Source organism: Pristis pectinata, chromosome 14 (genome assembly GCF_009764475.1).
Source record: "Pristis pectinata isolate sPriPec2 chromosome 14, sPriPec2.1.pri, whole genome shotgun sequence".
In the NCBI taxonomy this organism is placed as follows: Eukaryota; Metazoa; Chordata; class Chondrichthyes; order Rhinopristiformes; family Pristidae; genus Pristis; species Pristis pectinata.
The window spans coordinates 39,295,606-39,314,065 of record NC_067418.1 but is presented as its reverse complement, the minus strand read 5'-3'; the positions used below and the strand labels follow the sequence as shown (position 1 = coordinate 39,314,065).

Sequence of the window (18,460 nt, the reverse complement as noted above, 5' to 3'; positions counted from 1 at the left end):
ATAAGTCTTCCCTTGTACAGTATAGCAGAAGCTATTACTCGATCTGTAAAATATCAGGCTCTCAGTGCACCAGGGAAAATGTTTACATCTAGTCTGAATTAAGGTATTGAGCAAGGTACTAACTATAAATGAAGTTCCAAGCAACAAAATGATTAAATCAGCCTTATTCAGCAAAGTTACTACTTTGATTGAAGGTAATACACTAGACAGAGCTGTAATTCACTGAAAAATCAGGAGATTCCTTCAGTCCATTTGGATTACAATTGACCCTGCCAATTTCGAGGTTACATAGCCATGGATGAGGATTACAGCAGCAGAATACCGAGGAAGAGGTGGAATTGAACAACATTACAAAAGATAATAATAATAGAGATGAGACTGATACAGTATATGGTCTGAAACTCAGCTTAGTTTAAGTACAACAGCAAGAATATGAATAATCTGGTTCCCTTTTAGATCAATGCCAATGTAAGTGATGTAGTTGGAAGGCTAGGGAATGGTGTTTGTGAGAGGGACCAAAGTTAGTGTATTGTTCACTCCCTTATTCAGTTGGAGGGCATTTCTGCTCACAGAGTGTTGCATGTCAAACACACAAGGTAGTGAGGGGGTAAAGCCCACATTTGGAACTGACATCTTGTTTCAGTGTGATGTGCTTAAGGGCAGCATATAGATAACAGTAGAGAGCCTTGCGAGTTACTGAGGCAATTAGTGTTGGTCCAGGAAGTGAAGCTATTGCTGCATAACCTTGGCTGCAAATGATTAAAATGAAACCAGTCACGTGCCGTCTCATCCAGCTGAATGACAGTGGAGGTGTTGGAGGAGGAAGGTCTAGTCAACCACGTTAAAGGATGCAGAGATGTTGAGAAGGACTAGGAGGTGTTGGATTCGACTGTTTTAATTAGTTTTTTTAAACATGTATCATGTTTAATACACCTCAAGTGGCAGCACAAGGAATGGCCACTGACTAGCTTATTGGTTCATCCATCAGGTGAATATATGGTTTTTTCATTGGTTGGTTTGGCCACAGGTATCTAATAGGTTTCCTGATTGGACTATTGTTAGCTAAAGAGCATCTCTTATCTCAGGTATAAAAGGTGTCGCTTTTTGTTAATCTCTCTCTTGCTCGTCTCCCCTGGCCTGAGCTCATCTTTTGTTCCCTTTGTCTCGGCTCAACAAAGCTAGTGCTATGTGCTCTGTGACTGTTTCTGTGTTTTAAACTTTTCCAATAAAATTTTGAAGCACCAAGTTGTTTTCAACTCATTCCTGGACTCCTGAAAGAACCTGTGGATTCGAAAATAACCCGATCTGACAGAGGGTTGGATTTACCACCATCACAATCACATATGGTGTCAATAGTGATTTTGGTCATCGTCATTTCAATGTTGTGGCAGGGATGGAAACACGAGGAAGGAGTCCAATAAAGAGCATGTGTTCGGATAGGGATTGTTGAGAGAGAATTTTCAAACCTCCTTACCTCACCTCAGAGTTTCCCCCTTTCAGAAAAATGGTAGGAGAGAAAATTCAACAACATTTGCAGCCTACAGAATCACAACACCTCAAGTCCTCTGCTCACATCCCAAATTCCTGATTTTGAAATTACCTTACAGTGCCCTCCTCTGTAAGGTCTCAAAGGCAATCACGGAAATAATTTAAACTAAAAGAGAAAGGCTACTTGGCTAACTTGAGTTCCTGCAGTGCCTCATCACTCGTTCTAATTCTGTAACTCATTGAACGATTCTAGAACTTTGTTTCCATTAATCTCCTGGAAGTTTGTTCTATGTTTGATTAATCCTTGCTCAAAGAACCTTTTGTCTTCGTCCTAAATTTCCCATTGGATTGTTTGCTATTAACAAGCAAATGTGTTCTACCACAGTTTTGTTCAAGGTACCCAGATTTATTTCTGATTTATTTGTTTATGTAAATAGGACTGCCTATTTGATTTATCATTTAATCTCAAAACATTTTTCGAATTGCAAGCGTGTATGGTCTTCAGAGCAGAACCTGTTTTCATGCAGCACTTCTATTGCATCTGTTAAATACTACTCAATCTCCTGAGAAGTTTTAAAGTCCTTGTCAATCTTATTACAACTGGCTTTCAACTAAATAATATTCTGACAAAATGATACGTTAAAACCTAATTATTCCACCCTGAAGGAAACATCTTCTGACTTTTTTTTAATCTATATTCTGATTGCACAGGAGAAATGATCAACACAAATAGGATTACTGAAACAACAAACTCACACAAATATTTCAAACTTGAAAGAGAGAGGGAATAAGAGGAAGAGAAAGAGAGTGTCAAGAATAAGGCAAAGATAGGATGGAGAGATGAAGGAGAAAACTGATATAGCAGTTTCAATGTTAACCATGAAAATAGCAAACTGTAATTGGATTCACAGAAGTGGCGGAGCAGAGGCCTTTCAGACATGGTGCAGCTCCTCCATAAGTCATGAAAACCATGAATTCCAGATTGCAGAGATGGTCTTACCGACTTGTGTAACTGTCTCCTGAAGATGTTGCTGAGATACCTGCTGTCAGGCCCCGGCCACCGGGAGGATTAGAGGAGGAACTTGTATTGGACAATGTACTGACAGATCCTGGGGCAGAACTACTGGCAAGACCCTCCTGCCTTCTTCCGAAAGATGCACTGCAAGGAAAGTATAATGAGAAAAGAGATTTATTGGGAAAGACCAGCTTGGGAACATATCAGATAAAATAACCAAACAATCCATGAAACCCAGAAGGAAAATTAATGGATGACTAGTAACTAACCTAATCTCAAACCCCAGAGGAATTTGGGAGCAAACACATTGGGTCCTCGTTCCAGTTCAAACTCTCAAGTACAATCCTCCACGTAAATCTCTTCAACATGAATATTAACACACTGATCGCAACCTCTCCAAATGTCTTCATCCAAGCCCCTCTCTACTACACATGACTCTTTTCATCTATTAATGTTATTCCCTCTTAGTAGCAACAAGAAATTGCCTGGGTTTTATTTCCTCTTGGTCAAGGTTAACAAGAAACTTTCAGCAGCTTATTGTCAGAGAACCACTAAAAGCCATCCCTCCAAACCCAGTGATCTAATCAATGCTTCATGAATCATAGGATCACTAGGCTCTGAATCAAGGCACATGTCCAAAACTGTGTACCTTGTTGACGACTACATCTCAGTACTTTCCATTTATGATAAATTTGAACTACAAGACCATGATTTTATGCAGAAAAGCAAACAATGAATTCCTACCCATCAAGTTACTGCCTAATTTTATCTTATTGTCACCTGGAAGAATTGGACCAGGAATCCAAGCAGCCAGTGCTGCTCACAATGTAGCAGTGCATCTTATAGTACAAAATGTTGAAAGAAGCCAATATGATCAGTACCTTAGAAAAGTGGTGATGCTGGAAGAAGCAGTGTCAGAGTTAGTATCGTTATGGCTCGAAGGTGGCATTGTTCTGGAACGTAGTCTGAAGTCTTGTGCACTATAGCTGCGGCCTATTGCTTTCAGGCGTAAGTGACTAGTGAATCAGCAGAACAATGTGCAAACATGCAGGAAGAGAACAGCATAGTAAATACATGAACTTACAGGATGTATATATAGAGATAGAGAATAAGAATAAAGCAGAGTTCTGTCATTTGTTGTTCACAGACTGTCACATGGTACATATACCCAAGGACATACAAACTGGCATGTTCAAGCACATGAACTTGCAGGAACAATATATCTGGAAGTGCACACACATATACAAACACACTGAAATGCATGTAATATAACCAACACGACAGACAGATAGTGCAGGAATTTACATTTACAGCAAGTGTATAGACTAACAGCAAATACCAGCATGCAGGATAAAACTAACTTGCAGTAACAAAGTCACAATTAATACAGAGTACAACGATGACTACTGGATGAGGCTTTTATATTAGTCTGTTGGCTTATTAAAGCTAAATACACCAGTAATTGCAGAGCAGATTTAGATCCAAGGAGCAGGTGAATTCTAAGGAGCAATACATGTACAGTAGTTAGGCATGAATTCCACGAGAATGACAGATGTTACCATACAGTAACATAACTGGGGAATCATGCATAAACCCACCAGAAAACAGAAATTTGATGTCTTTCTCCTAAATACACAACAATAAAAAGCTAATCTTCTCAATAATATTTTGACCAAGTATTACAATGCCAATGACTGAAAGATATAATATTGATATTTCTATTATAGTCAACACTAGCTATTACAATTAATGTTTTCTTTCTATTATGTTAATACCATTTTATTCATTAACATCAGTAAAAAAATTTAAATAAATCAAGTGGAAGAGGCTGATTTTAGGAGGAATTGAACTGTCTCACTGGAGGTACAGTCACCAAGTTTAGTTGGGAGGAAGAGGAGACTGAACAGTGAGAGAGCTGTATGACTATCAACATAGAACAATAATGCTGTGTAAGTGTATAATACTTAATGCTACCATCCAAATAAAATCAGAATTTTTTTTTTCTTGTACTGGCCAACATTCTTCCCTTAAGCAACATCTGTTTCATCTGCCTGCTCACTACATATGACTTTATTTTGTGCAAATTGGCTGCTACATTCACTTGCATAACAACAGTGAAGATATGATAATAGATTTTTCTTAATTTACCCAGAGCAAATTACATGAGGTTCCCTGACAGATGGACAATTTGGACTCTGCAAAAACAAAGGAACTATCTTTCCTTAAAACTCAGAATGCCAAATATTTGTCTTTGAAATATTTTTAGTCCACAGAAAAATAGGAGAGCTCAGTATCAATTCTTTGCATTTAAATGATGTTCTGGTAGAATAACATCTTTTTCAGTGTGCACTTTAGAGAGGAAGAAAAAAATAAGGAAAGCGATTGAGAGCAAGAAAATGAGAATGAAGGAAAGAGAAGGAAGCAGAGAAAGGGTGAACGTCAGAAAGAATGGAAGGAGGAAAGAAAAAATGGAAGAGGCAAAGAATAAAGTGAAAAAGACTTCAAGGCTGTAAGGTAGTTTCTACAAACAAAATCCATTAGGTTTTGGCATATACTTAAAAACTGCAGAAACCCTGGGTATGGAGAAAATATTTCATATGAACTTTGAAAACATTTAGCTGTTGAAGGTCTTTTGATTCCAGTTTAATAAGAACTCAGAGCCATTAGATGCATTCCTGTTGAAAAATTATCAGCTGAGTTATCAAAATTTTCAAGACTTTTGAGTATGAATATTGAAACATGGCTGAAGTGATACCATCTAATTTATTACTAGCATCAAGAGCTGTTCAATTGCACAGAATTTAAAATGTAACGTGCAAGTAATTCAGCTTATACCTTTGGCTGAGTGATCAGACTCCATTGAGCATCTTGTGAATAACATTTCTTTTGAATGGTTTCAGGGTTAGGTCAAGCTCCATCTATCTGTCAAAATTCCGGCAATGCGTTATTAACTGTTTTCTTTCCACATATGCCGCATGACCTGTGGAGCAGTTTCAGAATTTTCTATTTTTATTTCAGGCATCTGCAGTTGTTTTTTTTGATTTTCAGGCAATGGTGTTGGGTTGCAGACAATATGGTAGCTGTGTATTCTAACTGAGGTACAAAAACCATATGATAAGCTACATCATTTTCAATCCAGCAGAAGGTAGTGGAAGGTCTTACATTGGAAGAAAAAGAATTGAGACACGATTCATTAATAATGTTCCACTAACTAGGGAAGAAACTAAATAAGATGTAGGAATGATAGTGGACTCAATGTTGGCTGTATTCAGTCACTGCCAGAATAGTAACTGAAGAGAAAGTTGTTGAACTAAAGAGATTGATGCTGAATCTGTACAGGTCAATATTAATATACGTTTTAATATTACAATCTCTTTTGGGTCAGTTATGAACATGGAGCATGTCCAAACACATGAGAGATGGCCCTAAAGGTTGAAATAAATTTTGGACCATTCTTTGGGGGGGGGGGGGGGGGGGGGGGGGGGCGGGGCACGAGGAACTGAAAGTAAAGAGAGGGGAGATGTACCAAGCTATAGGTATAGTTCATTTATCCAGCACTTCACTAACCAGTGCTCTCCAGGATCATTTGGAAGGATGAGAAGAATGTGAAAAGATGGTACATGCTGTTATAGATTGCAAATTCTTCTACTCATAGGCCAAGAACAACATGGATGGGGATTGCAAGGAGAGACAGAATGGGCTAGAGTCCACCGGTTAGCATGAAGAGTAGTTCACTGTAAACAAATAGTTCTTCAGGACTGGGTTCCTCACAAAGAGTGCTCTGGAGAAAAGATATTTATACTGGCAATGAAAATGGACAGAAAAGAGCTGAGCCAAGCAGGGGGTTAGGCTTCAAGAGGATGAGAAGCTGAAGAAGTTATCTGAATGGTGAACCAATGTGTTGGAAGTTAAATGTGCTGAAATGAAATGTGAAAGAGGCAGAAATTATTCCAGTGCATCATGGAAAAAGAGATTTTGCTTACATCATGAACTAGAGTGTTGACAGAAACAGACATTCATTGAATATTATCTAAGTAATGCAGCAATCCAATATGTGTGCTTGCATACATTGAAAAAAAGAGTATAGGTGGAAAGTGTTGCTGTGTGTCTTGTACGAGAGTAAAAAATGGAGACTAGAAGTCTTCCTTGTTCCAGAAAGGCTTCACGTGGAATCCAATCCTGAAGAGCTATGTTTACAGTAAACTAATCTTCATGTTAACAGGTGGATTATATCCCATTCTGTTTCTTCAATCCCCACCCAGGTTGTTCTTGACCTACAAGTTGAAGAATTTGCAATCTTTAACAGCATGTACTATTTCAAACATAGATTTTCAAAGATAAATTTGTCAAGTCCATTCATCTCATCCTTCCAAACAATCCTCCATTCTAGACATCCATCTTAGCTTTCTACAGGTTAGCTTGTAGCTTCAAACTAAACTTGCCAAATTTAGAATGATCAAACTGTGACAAGATGTGCCTGGGATAAATGAGTTGCAAATGGCCATTTAAGAAATGGCTTCATGAACATAAGAACAGGAGGAGACCGAGATGCAGTCTTTGACACTATGCTGCATTTGCCACATTCTTGGACCTACCCCCTCCTGTCAGCTGCACATCCTCACTGGAAATAGCACCAACAGAAAACTGTAGCCAAGGAGAAAGGAAATGGCTGTAGAGCATCACTGCAGAAAAATACCTCAATTCATGGCAACACAGGGAGCTGGTACTACTGCTGTGATCATTAATGAGTAGTGGCAAGTGTGACTTGCAGACCCCGAAAGTGTGGTCAGCACAGGCATTCAAGTGACTGAATGGCTTCCTACAAGGGCAGGCTTAAATTGGACCCCCTGAAAACCATTGGACCACCTCAGAACCCAAGTCAGCTGGTCAAGAGCCAACATGATAGAATGGAGTTCTTCAATAATACCCGAGCACTGGAATGCAGTGAGAGGCAGGCCATCTGACACCTTTTGGTCTGACCGTTGCTGGAGGATGGGTCTTCTAACAGTTGGGATCAATGGAGAGCCCAACTCTCACACTTTGTAATGTGCTCATCAGTGGAAAGGTCACCGACTTTGGTGAATGGGCACAAGAGGACAAGACAATATTGACTATGAACACCAGTTAACAATGATTAGAGAGAGCCTGGATTCTTAGTCGGGGTCTTCTGAGAAGCAGCCAAAGGGGAATTGAAGACAATTTGAAGGAGGCAAAGTAAAAAAATAATGCAGAAAAGAATAAACCCAATGAAGGTCAATGGGTGAAAGACATGGAGGATGGAATTAAAAAGGAGAATCTATAAATGCCACTTTTTTTTAAAAAAAGGTAGAAAATATTCTGACAAATGCTTGGACTAATTTAATCTGTTTTCATGCATGATCTGGCCCATGTATATTTTCATTTCTCTCTGTTTTTGTTTCAGATTTCCAGTATGTGCAGTTCTCCAGTATGTGCAGCTCTCTTTCCAAAGGATTTATTTTCCTTTGATTTGAAAGATATTACACAACTGGCAGTGGTACAGAGAGATTGTTCAGCCTCCTCAGCACATATGCTGATTTCAATAGTGTAAGAGAGGACCTGGCAAAAGTAGATTGGGAGCAGATGCTAGCAGATAATGCAACAACTGACAAGTGGGAGTCTTTTAAAAGAGAGTTTTAAGAGTTCAGGGGTAGCATGTTCAAGGGTGAAAGGCAAAGATGGTGAGATTAGGGAACTTTGGATGACAAAGGACATTGAAGGTTTGAACAGGAAAAATATGACAGATATAGGCAACTGGGATCGAAGGAATCTCAAGGAATATAGTGTGTAGGAGAGAACGCAAGAAAGAAATTAGGGCAAAAAGGGGCTATGAAATACCCTTGACCAATAAAATTTAGGAGAATCCCAAGGTGCTTTATAAGAATATCCACAGAAAGAAAGCCAGGGAAAAAGTGGGCCCCTTAGGGTTCCAAAGGGGTAATCTCTGTGTGGAACCAGGAGGTGTGGGTAAGATCCTAAATGAAGTATTCATTTAGGATCTTACCCACATCTCCTGGTTCATCAAGGAGAAAGATATAGAAGATATGAGTTTGGGGAGGGACACATGGATAATCTAGAGCAGGTCAGTATTAAGAAGAGTAGATGTTAGATGCCATGCAATGCATAAGGGTTTCTCTCTCTCTTTACAATATTTTTATTGAATCCATGAGAAAAAAAGAGTACATGCATCAAGAGAATAAAAATACTACTGAATATGTTGTATTAAATCATACTTAGATTACAATACTCTAAATTATCACATATATAAGTTAGTTAATAAAGGAAAAAAAATGAAATATTTTATTATAAAAAAAACCTACTCCCACTACCAAAACCCGAAGCTTTAGATGGAAAAAAACAAGGAAAAACCTTTAAAAACATAACTGTGTCAGCCAGTATTTGTGTTTTAGTCCCCAAATCAGAGATTTTGAAAATAATTCAAAAAAGGTCCCCACAGGGTTTGAAAGTCTAGGGTAGATTCAAAAACTGAACAGCGAATCTTCTCTAGATTCAAGTATGACATAACATCCTGTAACCATTGAGCATGAGTAGGCGGAGTAACTTCCTTCCATCTAAGCAATACAGCTCTCCTGGCTATAAGAGAAATAAAAGCCAGAATATGTAAATCATAAGCCTTCAAAGTTATATCTCTTTCTCCAACAATCCCAAATAGTGCAGTCAAAGGATTAAGTTTAAAATTTATTTTGAAAAGTACAGAAAAGGTATGAAAGACCTCTGTCCAATATTTTTTAAGACACCGACACGTCCAAAACATGTGAATTAAGAAAGCCACTCTGTTATTACATTTGTCACAATAAGGAGACATGTCAGAATAAAAACGGGATAATTTATCTTTAGACAAGTGAACTCTATGGACCACTTTAAATTGAAGGAGAGAACGATGAGCACATAATGACGAAGTATTAACCAACTTGAAAATCTTATTCAAAGTTTCCTCAGAAAATGACATCAGCAAATCTAGTTCCCAAGCGTTTTTAATTTTATCTAGTGGCACCTTACTCATTCCTAGTAGTCTGTCATAAATATTAGATATTGAGCCATCCTGAAAAGGTTCCAAATTAAAAATTGCATCTAATAAATTCTTATCAGGACTCAAAGGAAAAGAATGTAATTGAGATCGAAGAAAATCTCTAATTTGTAAATATCTAAAAATATGAGTTTTTGGTAAATTATACTTGGTAGACAATTGTTCAAACAAAGAAAGGTTTCCTCCAACAAACAGATCTTGAAAACAAGTAATGCATAAGGGTTGATAAATCCTCAGGTCTGAATGAAATCTATCCCAGTTGCTATGGGAAGTAAGGGAGAAGATCCCTGACAGAGACTGTTACATTTTTGTTAGCCATGGGTGTGGTGCCAGGAATCTAGAGGAGAGGTAATATTGCTCCTTTATAGAAGGAGGGCAGCAGAGATAAGCCAAGTATCCACAAGCAAGCTGGTAAGCCTTATGACAGTGGTAGGAAAATCATGATAGAAAATCATAATGGATAGGATTTATGTACATTTGGAAAGACGGGGGCTGATCAGAGATGGTCAGCGTGGCTTTGCACACAGAAAGTCATGCCACACTAATTTGATTGACTGTCTTGAGGTGGTAACTAAGAAGAATGATGAAGGCAGGGTGGTAGCTGTTTATATGGACTTTACTAAGGCATTTGACAAAGTAATGTAGGTTTCCACCCCACCTCCCCCCCCCCCCCCCCCCCCCCAAACTGACCTTGGGTTTCAACCCCCCTCCCCCCCTATCCCTGAACTTCTCTCAGTGGAGTACTTGACTGTAAACACACACAGTTCTGAAGTTTAAATGGCAGCTACCTATTCTTTAACAAGTGCCATTGAGGATCAACCATACACCATTTCCCTGCTCAGTTTTCACACATGGAAGGATCAACTGGAGAGAAACATTGTACAGGATTTTGCAGACCTCACTGGTAACTTAGGGTCTACCCACTCTCAAATCTATACTTATACTGAGGTAATGAGATCATCTGAAGGAAGTTCTGATATGCCTCATTTGTTCATATAATGTCCTGTTCAACTGACAAATGTCACACAAATACAGCAGGGCAAGATGTTCACTGCAGCATCAGGCCTAGTAGAAGTAGGAGGGAGGCCATTTCAATGACTATCATCAGTAGACTACAGTCCCCGCAGACTCTCACTGACATTCAGTGCCTGGTGATTTGGTGTTAACGGAGGTGGACCTCCTCCTCAATGTTAACTTAAATTCTGGAACATGCAGCAGAAAGAAATGATACCAATTCCCGGACGTTCCTATTCTGTCCGGGAATCTCAGGCATGATTACAATTTGCTGCTAATTTACTTGGATGTGCCAGAGTAAATCATGAGCTCTATATCCAGGATCTCACAAGGACATAACTGACCACAGCTAAAAAGGTCAGCCACTTTCTCTAGTCTGCCTTCTCTTAAATAAACCTTGCACAGAAGACTGCATTAAGATAGAAAAAATCTTGACTATTGTCAGGGAAGTGAACACTGATTTTCATGAAGGTACCCAGCCGATCAGCAGGACTGGAAATGCCGTTAGTAATTCAAAGAGGGTTTCAAATAGCTCAATGAATGCCAATAATAAAGGTCACTGAACCTTTAAGGAATTCTGCTGTAAGAACTGCAGTGCCTTCTCCTTGCATTGTTGCTCTTCTGTCAAGGGAAATCTAAACAGAGCTTACAGGGTCAGGTTAATTAATATGACTCTCCCAAACATTTCTGTGCTTCACTTTCCAACCCCACCCACCCACAAATATATTAACTGATGTTGGAGATGTGCCCTGGAGGAGGCTGGAAAAAGTCAGAGGTGTTAGAGTTCAGGGTGATGATCTGGCAGTAGAGTAGTCTAGCAGGTGGATTTCATTCAAAGGCAATTGGCTTCGCACTCCATTTTGCGAACTGGAAGGGTAATGGTAGGAGTGAACAACTTACTGCTAGTGTAAATGTGCTTCCAGTTCACCCCTCTTTCATCCTCAAACACACAGGAATGCTGAGCAACTGGCTACCTCAGCAACTTGACTGAAACACACAAGATCCTAAGAGACCTTACCAGGGTGTATGTGGAGAGGATGTTTCCTCCTATTGGAGGAAAAATAAGCGGTTGCCCATTTAAGGAAGATGAGCTATATTTCTTTCTCAGAGGACTGCGATTTTTTTAAAACTCCCTTTTCAAAGGACAGTGCAAACATAGTCACTGAATATTTTTAAGGCGGGTGAGATAGGTTCCTGATAAACAAAGAGATGAAAGGTCAGTAGGAATAGATGGGAATGTGGAGCTGAGGTTAAAATCATATCCGTCATGATCCTGTTAAGTGGCAGAGTAGGCCAAGTGACCTAATCCCATGCCTACACTTATGCTCATAGAATAAGGTTAGAGTGCAATGGAATGGTTGTTGACTGTCCCAAAAACATTTTAACTTAAGAGGGTGCTATCTGCAATACTTATACTGTATTGATGTCACTGCAAATCACTGCACACTGTTCTGTAGTTCACTCCTACATAATGGCAGTGATACTATAAAGGTGAGAAACGGAAATACATGGACCCATGTTTACAATTAACAATTGTAATCTTTTCCCATTCCCATGTACAGATTCCACCTCCACATTACTTCCTGGCCATGAGGATGGAATGGTTTTGTTTGAACTAAGGTATAAACTATTTTGAATAGGCTTCATTCCTTATGATGGAATATCACTGGTTTTTCTATTAATTCCTTACTGAACACAACTGGCAACAAGCAGTGCAACATACCATTGTTCCATCTACTTATTTACTATAAAGATAGGCATGTGTTACAATCAGGACAACAGAATTGGAAGTGTATCAGATGCTTATCTGCCAGGAAAGTTGGGTAGTATTAGACAAGATATAGAGAGTTCACATTAACAGCTGTCTAAACATGACATCCTTCGAACTGCTCAATTATAAATTGCCAAATACAGCACTAACCAGATGCAGAGTAAAACTGTTTATACGGGCCCAGATTAAAAATAACCTGCTCCATTAACGGTAAAAATCTCATTTACTCCTTTTATACGCCATGATCAAGAAGTTTGGATCAAAACGCAAGGAAAATGCGATGTGACCAAGAGCATTCCAGAGATCAGATTCTTTGGGATATGAAACAGTTTTCAGTGGATTGTTTAATGGTAGAAACCTCAGTTAGGTTATCTACAGGGTAAGCCCATTTTCCACAGTCAGCCCCATTGCCTCCCTTAATGCCACTAAAACACCATCCACACAGGATTACCACTCACCTTAGTCTGTCATACCATACTTCATCTTACTATCTTATGATGCTGTTTTGTGGAGCAGCAATTTACACTTTGACTCTTCCTCTTAAAAACTCTTTACATTTCACTCTGTGCTCACAAGCACTTAACAACATATCCAATGTCAACTGACAATTTCTGGGGCAAAGTGTAGCAGGCACATATTCACTCTACTGACTTTGGTCCCATATACATTCTTCTACAGTTTAATATTATGGCTCTCACATACAAAGAATTTGTATAACTATTTTTTCAGAAGAGCATCCCAAAGAGCTTGCACACAATAAATCTGTGACGTAGTCACATTTGTTTTGATAGAAAACACAGCAGCTAATTTTCAAGGACTCATATTGAACAGAGATGAAGTGACCAGTTACTGATTTATATTTGGTAAAATTCATGGAGAGAGAAACATTGACCAGCACACTAGGAAAACTTTGACCTTCCACTTAATGATGTGGGATTTCTAATGTCTAACTGAACTGTTGGGAAGAGTCAAGAGACTGTTTTGAAATTACAGCTGAAGAACAGATCCTCCAACAACGCAGCACTCCTGCATATGTTTCTGTGTTAAAGTACTTTGTACCTTCAAGGTTAAGAATGGGGGTTGAATGGAACTAACCCTCTGATCATTTCTGTCTGCGGGAATCTGCAATTGCCTGCTGATAATTCACCATAGGAACTGAGAGTACAATGTTCTAGATCCAGAGACACAACAGGACAAAACCTCACAGTAAACATTCAAGATGAATGGATGAAACATTCCACAAGCTCAATCCTTTTTTAAGAATTCCCACTGGAAACACAGGTCTGGCCTGATGACATTAGCAAGAGGCCAATGATTTCAATGCACACTGGCTACAAACCTCTTTGGATGACCAGGCACTGCCGCTGTGGAGACGCCAGTGCTGCTCGGCAGAGTGTCGTTGAGGTCCTTATCCCTTTTGTTGCTCTCCAGCTCTGTCTGTCTACGTGTGTACGATGAGCTCCGGGCCAGGATGCCAGAGTCATCCTCTCGCTGCCTTGTGTAGGAGGCACTTCGAGCCAATGGGGCTGCAGAATCACTGCAAGAAGAAGCAAGGATCACACAGGAAGAAACTGGCCCTGGAGAAAGACCTGGCAAATAGGTTTTTTCGAAAAGTGCTTTCAACCTCGGTAAACTATTCAGACACAAGCACAAAGTTGCTGAGATACAAGACTCAAAGTTTGCTGAATATCTTTTGTTTTACTACGTTATACAGTGTCCCTGGCCACAGTAAGGTGCTTTAGAGGCAAGTTTGAGAGAGATGAATATGTGTCAAATTTTAGCGAAGTATTTTCAAACCTTGAAACAATCAGATAGAAGCTTTCTCTCCCCAAACTTGGCACCCTCTACCCCTCTCCCTACCATGCTAGGTCTGGTACCATAGTAAATTCCACCATTTCTTATATTCTCTCATTGAACTTAACAACTCATCCTGGGATACACTTTGGGCCTGTCATCTTCCCTCTAATTCCATCCAATCAGTCTAATGCAATAAGTGTTACCAGGTTGTTCAATATGCCTTCACTGTAATCGCGTCCAAGCATGTTCTTACCCGATATGCACAAGAACACACTTGTCAAATGGATTGAAAGGAGTGGGAAATTAGGGATATCTTTAATTTTCTTATTTCACCAGATCTCAAATCAGTGAGTCCAACTGGGGACAGTCTGGTGTTTACGACCTAGTTCCATTTTAATAGTGTAGTTACTTATTCAAATGTTGTAATCTAATACATGGACCATCCCCACTGAACAGCCTTGACCTATCATTTCTGGTCCCTGTGCTCAAACCATTTTACAATGACCAGAATATTGGAATCATCTTTTTCTAAATTACAAACACCTTTTGTATACATCTCACAACAATAATTTCTAATGTTACCAGATGGGAGTTGGGGGAACCATATACTCATTCGTAGTTTGTAGCTATTGCTATTATTCAGTTCTACTGTCCTCTGGTAATTTATTATCGCTCTTGGTTCCCTGCATTGCCAAAGCAGATTAAATCAGTTTTAAATCACATTAATCTTTAGTTCAGATTCTAGGTCCTCGCAGATCATGGTGTCACATGGTTGCAAGATCACTGTGGGTATTAACATTTAACGGCAGTTTTTTGCAAACCATCATTACAGAAAGCAAATAAAAAGTATTAGTCCTGTGAACTATCTCTTGCAGCTCAGTTGCCTACCTAGATTTGTCCTCATTGGCATCTCCAATAGTGAAGAGCTTCCTTGTTGGAGTCGGTGGAACACGGGCTAACCGAGGTTCCTTCTCCTAAAGGCAACCAACAAATAAAGACTGAACTTAAAACACAGTCTGTAATCAACATAACAGTTGAACAATGGAATTCAATTCTAACAGAGGCAATATAAAAGTATTAGCTGGAACAGGTTAGGGTTCTACCAGAAACTACAAATGAATTACATAGTAACTCTGCCTTGGTGCTGCCCATTCAGGTTCCCTGTAGTATTTATATGATGGGTCAGTTGCAGCTTGAAGTCCCAATACTATACCGATGAATTGCCTCCAGATCATAGACAGTCTGTGCAGAAACCTATCCCCATTTTGGTCCACAAACTGCATCAACCATTTCCAGATTAGGTGCAGAATGGAGCTTTACTCCCACTACCTGGTCAAGAAATTGAAAGGCACCTGTTTAAATGAATTAAAGTGCAAGTTCAAAGCAAACCAACAAAGCTTCTGACTGAGTGGGGATTCTGATGCACAAGACCCAGCACATGCTGCATTAATGAACAGGCCGTACACTACTAAAGACCTTTCTATCAAGGTCTTCACCATTGTGTCAGCAAGAATTGATTGTGGACTTCAGGAAGGGGAAGTCAGGAGAATACACACCAGTCCTCATTGAGGGGTCAGCGGTGGAAAGGATGAGCAGCTTGAAGTTCCTGAGGGTCAACCTCTCAGAGGATCTATCCTGAGCCCAACATATTGATGTAATCACAAAGAAGGCACGCCAGCAGCTCTACTTCATTAGGAGCTTTAGGAGATTAGGTATGTCACCAAAGACTCTTGCAAGTTTCTATAGACGTACGGTGGAGAGCTTTCCGACTGGTTGCATCACCGCCTTGTATTGAGGCTCCAATACACAGGACTGCAAGAGGCTTCAGAGGATTGTAGAATCAGCCAGCTCCATCACAGGTATAACTCTCCCCACCATCAAGGACATCTTCAAGAGGCAGTGCCTCAAGAAAGTGGCATCCATCACTATGGATCCTCGCCATCCGGGACATACCCCCTTTGCGTTACCACCGTTGGGGAGGAGATAAAGGAGCCTGAAGACCCACACTCAACTACTCAGGAACAGCTGCTTACCCTCTGCCATCAGATTTCTGAACGGCCCAAGAACCCATGATATTACTTTGTTATTCTGATTTTTCTGCACTATTTATTTATTTTGTAATTTATAGTAATTTTATGTCTTTGCACTTTACTGCTGGCACAAAACAACAAATTTCATGTCATAATAAGTCGGTGACAATAAACCTGATTTTGAGTCTGAGTCTGGAACTGGGTTGCACAAGACAGACTTTGGGGGCGAGAAGTACGTAGCTGAAATCAAGGCGGGGGAGAGCAGACAGGTCATGGATTCAAAAGGAGCTCGATCGACTGAAGTTGGTACTAGACAGGTCAAGAGCCAGGACAGACTGGTAGAGGAATTAGATCTGGGGAGAGTAGGACAGATGTCTGTAGGGGAGTTAGGGTGAGATTCTGATGCCAGAAAGTCTGCAGCTAGGTTGGAGGTCAGGTTGGTCAAGGGCTGATTGAGAATTTGGGAGTGGGCAGAGCCAGGTTCCCAGCACCAGACTGTGGGTTGTGACCTGCTTAGGCTGAGTTCCCACAAGCACTGTGAAGGAACAGCCACTGCACACATCGGGGCTTCTTTGTGCTTTAGTGTGTCAGACACAGTGAACTTGGAAGCAGATTTGCAGATCATGAAACTTGCAATAAGACTTCTACTTATTAGTCCACTTAATTTTTGTGTTGATATCAAACTGTGTGGTGGGCTAAAATGTGGGACCTTATGATCGGATTTCTCAGCCTCTCTCTCTCTCTTTCTCAATGTACACTTTCACATAAGAGTGCACATTGAGAAAGAAAGAAAGAGGTTGAGGTATGACATACGAGGTAAAATATTGCTTCAATCCATTTTCCTCTACATTGCCTTGTACATCATCTCAGGTCAGTTCCAGTAAGGGTTTCAATCAAAAGTTTGACTGACTTTTGCCTGTAGAAGAAATTTCCTGCAAGGTCTAGCTTCAATCTTTTGACTACACCCCTTAATCCTAGACATCCCAATCAATGGAAGTAGTTCTTCTCTATCAGTTCTTTTTCCTATCTCGAAAACTTTGAGCCCATCCTCCCATACATTCTAAATTCCAAGTAATGCAGCCCTCAGAAATTCAGGTATCATTCTGCCAAATGCATGTTCCATCACTACATATTTGGCTTCCAGAGCACTTCCTTAGGTGTAGTTCAAGCAGGGCTTTATAATCCTGGCTAATTTCCTATCTTTCATAGTCCATACATTTATTCAAAATTCTGTTCCCTGTAACTCACACCCCATTCTCATTTTCACACTGTGCTCAGTGGCTTCCTATTAGTAACATTCTAATGCTCAATTTTAAATTCCTGCATGGTCTCGTTCCTCCCTACTTCTGTAATCAATACTGGCATCAAAACCCTCTGAGGGATCTCCAGTGCTCCAATTCCAGCCTCTTGAGCAGCCCATCACTGGGAACGTGCCTTCCACTGTGTGAAGCTCATGGATTCCTTTTGAAATCTATTTCTTTGCATTTCTTCCATTAATACATTCATTAAAATCCACCTCTAATTAATCAGGAATGCTGACCACCTCCCATGTAGGTACTTGCTTGAATGTACCTGGAGCCAAACTCTACTTAATAATGAAGCATATTGAAATGTTTTGATGCATAACAAGCCTATACATGGGTTTGCAGGGTAACATTTCCAAATGTGTGGATGACACAAAACTTGCAACTGTGGTAAACAGTGAAGAAGATTGCAAAAGACTGCTATAAGGCATAGATAGGCTGGCTGAAAGGGCAAACAAGTGGCAGATGAAGATTAATACAGAAAATTGTGAAGAGATACACTGTAAGGAAGACTTAGGAGAGAAAGTGTTTGCTAAATGGAACAGTTCCGAAGGATATTCACGAACAGACAGACTTGGGTGTCTGTATATCCTGAAAGTGAAAGGGCATATTGAATGAATCATTAGAAAAGCAAATGGGATCCAGGTATTAACAGAGGCAGGGAAGTTATGTTGAATCTGCACAAAACACTGGTTAGTGTGCACCACAACTGAGGCAGAATGCAAAGATCCTAAAAGGAGTGGAGAAAATGTTTCCAGGGATGAAGAATTTCTGCTGTAAGATCAGACTGGAGAAAGCAGATTCACTCTTTAGAGCAAAGAAGATGATAACAAATGTGTTGGAGGTAAACAAGACAATGATTGGTTCAGACTGGGTAAACACAGGGAAGATGTTCTTTTCACTGATGATTCAAGGGCTGTGGGACAGATATTTATGGTTTTGGTCAAAAGATATTAAGAGGTATGTGAGAAAAAA

General features: G+C 39.9%; 1 protein-coding gene across 6 annotated transcripts in view; it reads right to left on the bottom strand.

Annotated features, from left to right (window-relative positions):
- Window positions 1–18,460, bottom strand: part of zmp:0000001167 (protein phosphatase 1 regulatory subunit 12A) — a 135,775-nt gene that overhangs the window by 37,700 nt on the left and 79,615 nt on the right. For 4 of the 6 annotated variants that reach the window (XR_007957413.1, XM_052029022.1, XM_052029021.1 and 1 more), the window contains 4 exons: window positions 15,040–15,125; window positions 13,694–13,891; window positions 3,385–3,519; window positions 2,489–2,647 (listed from right to left, as the gene is read on the bottom strand). Coding sequence is in view for 5 of the 6 variants with exons in the window: in XM_052029022.1 (XP_051884982.1) it covers window positions 2,489–2,647; window positions 3,385–3,519; window positions 13,694–13,891; window positions 15,040–15,125 (578 nt within the window). In the remaining variant the exon portion in view is untranslated. The remainder of the gene's footprint in view (window positions 1–2,488; window positions 2,648–3,384; window positions 3,520–13,693; window positions 13,892–15,039; window positions 15,126–18,460) is intronic. The other 2 variants (XM_052029025.1, XM_052029023.1) reach the window with 1 other exon arrangement.